The sequence below is a fragment of the Terrapene carolina genome, unplaced genomic scaffold, assembly GCF_002925995.2.
Source record: "Terrapene carolina triunguis isolate 2854851 unplaced genomic scaffold, T_m_triunguis-2.0 Scaffold34782, whole genome shotgun sequence".
In the NCBI taxonomy this organism is placed as follows: Eukaryota; Metazoa; Chordata; order Testudines; family Emydidae; genus Terrapene; species Terrapene triunguis.
The window spans coordinates 9,219-12,405 of record NW_020699133.1 but is presented as its reverse complement, the minus strand read 5'-3'; the positions used below and the strand labels follow the sequence as shown (position 1 = coordinate 12,405).

Genomic DNA, 3,187 nt, shown 5'->3' with positions numbered 1-3,187 from the left:
GAGGAGAGGAGATGGGGAACCTGAGCTGCTTCCCCAGTCAGGTTTGGAGGTAGAACAGCTCTCAGAGGCGACCGAAGGGAATGGGCTATCGACTTTGTTCCTTACTCAGATTAACCATCCTGTAAGTATCCCTTTGAAACAGAAATAAATATGCAATAGAGCAAATGGGTTTGAAATGGTGGTGTTATTGGATGATATTTCTGGTTTATGGCATCTGAGAACTAAACAATTTCAGCTGAAATAATAACAATAAAAAAGTTTTTCAAAGAAAATTATATTTTGAAAACCCAATTTTCCTTTGAAATATTTCAAGCAGAACATACTTGACCACCCCAGCTGGAAACTTAGCTTTAAACCAGGGTGGGGAACATTAACGTTGTCCAATAATTGCACAGTTTCAAATCCAGTCACTCTATTGCAACCCTGTTTAATTCTGTTTAAAAGGGATACTTGCAGGATGGTTAAACTGAGTAAGCAACAAAGTCGATAACCCACAGCACGTGTTTTAAACAAAGTTGCATCTTTAAACTAGGGCACAGAGAGTTCATGATGGCAGAGTTTTTTTCATCGATCAAGAGTCTACATTCATGGACAGGCTGGGACACTATTCACACCAAATGATATTGTCATAAATGGAGTTACTCTCTCCACCATTTTGACTCGGCTTTGAAACTGTACACAGATTTCAGAAGCCCTGGGAACCAAAGATCTAATTACACTTTTAGCAGGTGCATAATGGTTGTTAAATGTGCTTTTGGCAGATGGAAATCCCATTGGAGATGTCTACAGACCCACTTGGATGCCAGTGTCATCAATGCTGTCCATATTACTGTGGCTTGCCGTGCTCTTCACAATCATTGTGAAACCATTTCCCCCTGAATGGATCTATGACAGTGAGGGGTTGCTGAATTGGTAAACTCAGCCAGACAGTGCACCTACCACAGCTGGTGCCAGATGCACCTGGGCAGCAGAAGTCAGGGATGTTTTGCGCTCCCATATCATGGACTTCCAGGCCAAATAGAAGAGGAGGAATAGTGCCTTTATGAATGTGCTTGTGGGGGATGGGGACGGGGCTCACTGATTTGGAGGGGTCAGTGCTTGGAGACGGGTGATAGCTTGATTGCCATGCAATGTACTTATGAATGACTTGACCACTTATGAATGGAGGGGTGTGGTTTCATAGCATGGATTCATATAAGGAAGTGAGTGAAGTGTGGATCTCTGTACCTAACTGTATAGAGGAATGGTGTTTGCTTACTAATTCCTAATTGTCCCTCATCATGTTGTGATGGGTTGGATCACAGAAACCCCCTGGGGAGCTGCCACCCGATGTGCCAAGACTACCTCTGCTCCTGCTTTCCCTGCCAGCTTGGGAGCCCAGCACCTTCTCTTGCTGAGCCAGACACTCCTGTCTGCTCCAACAAAGACCCAGGGTCTGAATTACTTGCCCCAAAGCTGCACGTTTACCTGAAAGCAGCTTACAGAAGTGTCCCTGTCATTAACACTCAGATGCCCAACTCCCAATGGGGTCTAAACCTAAATAAATCCATTCTACCCTGTATAAAGCTTATACAGGGTAAACGCATAAATTGTTCGCCCTCCATAACACTGATAGAGAGATATGCACAGCTGTTTCCTCCAACAGGTATTAATACATACTCTGAGTTAATTAAGAAGTAAAAAGTGATGTTATTAAATAAAGTAGGATTTAAGTGGTTCCAAGTAGTAACAGACAGAACAAAGTAAGTCACCAAGCAAAATAAAATAAAGTGCACAAATCTATGTCTAATCAAACTGAATACAGATAATCTCACCCTTAGAGATGCTTCAGTAAGTTTTTTCCTCAGACTGGACACATTCCAGGCCTGGGCACAATTCTTTCCCCTGGTACAGCTCTTGTTCCAGCTCAGGTGGTAGCTAGGGGATTCTTCATGATGGCTCTCCTCTCCTTTTTTATTCTGTTCCACCCCTTTATATATCTTTTGCATAAGGCGGGAATCCTTTGTCCCTCTGGGTTCCCACCCCTCCTCACTGGAAAAGCACCAGGTTAAAGATGGATTCCAGCTCAGGGGGCATGATCACATGTTACTGTAAGACCCAAAGCCTTCTTCTTCCCAGCCTGACTCACAGGAAGGCCAGCCTACAAACAGAGCCATTCAGTTAATTGTCCTGGCTAATGGGAGTCATCAAGATGCCAAACCACCATTAATGGCCCACACTTTGCATAATTACAATAGGCCCTCAGAGTTATATTTCATATTTCTAGTTTCAGATACAAGAGGGTTACCTTTATACAAATAGGATGATCACACTCAGAAGATTATAAGCTTTGTAATGATACCTTACAAGAGACCTTTTGCATGAAGCATATTCCAGTTACATTATATTCACTCATTAGCATATTTTTATAAAATCATATAGACTGTAATGTCACACATGTGTTTACCTTTATCATTTTAAATACACATTGTATGTTGTGATGCAGTGATAGCAATGAACATTCTTGATGAAATTAGAAGCTTTATTTATAAACACGTATTAGCAAAGTACAACATTCACTCATTGCCAGGCAGGCCAGCCATTACCACAACACCACACCGGTAAAAAACAGCACCTTACAGAAAAAGAAAAAAACAACAACAACAAAGTGCATGAACAAGGGCAAACAGTGCAACCACATAGAAGACAGAAACCCCCTACTGTTGCATGTCCCCTGGCCCCTGATCTTGTTTCCCTTCTTTCCCCATTTTCCACACATTTGGCGTTGGGGGCGGGGGGTGGAGGCATCCACAGAGGAGGGGGTCAGGATGGGGAAACTGCATGGGGCTAAGCTGCCCTGTCCAGCTCCTCATGGGGCCTGTTTGCATGGGCCACACAGCCATGGAGTATTCCAAGCTGTTTCTGGACTGCATCCCAGGATACCACGCAGGGGACTCGGGCCTTGGTGAAAGTGATGCAGCAGGAGCTGGTACTTTTGCAGCCATTATTGATGTCAGCCGCTCAAACCGTTCTCTCTGCTGAGCTCTGTCCTCCTCCCTCAGCTGCCATTGCTGTTCCTGGAACTGCGAAGCAAGTGCCTGCTCCCACTCTGAAATCTTGTCCTCAAGCTGTGTAGCCAGCCTGAACCTTTCCCCTGGCCTCTTGCCATGCCTTTTCTCCAGCCATAAGTCCCTCTGTTTTTGGTACC

General features: G+C 44.2%; 1 protein-coding gene across 1 annotated transcript in view; it reads left to right on the top strand.

Moving 5' to 3' along the window:
• Nucleotides 1–2,880: 2,880 nt before the first annotated feature.
• The window catches only part of LOC113405258 (olfactory receptor 14A16-like), a 2,082-nt gene continuing 1,775 nt past the window's right edge, over nucleotides 2,881–3,187 (top strand). The window contains exon 1 of the mRNA XM_026646286.2: nucleotides 2,881–2,991. Coding sequence (XP_026502071.2) covers nucleotides 2,881–2,991 — 111 coding nt within the window. The remainder of the gene's footprint in view (nucleotides 2,992–3,187) is intronic.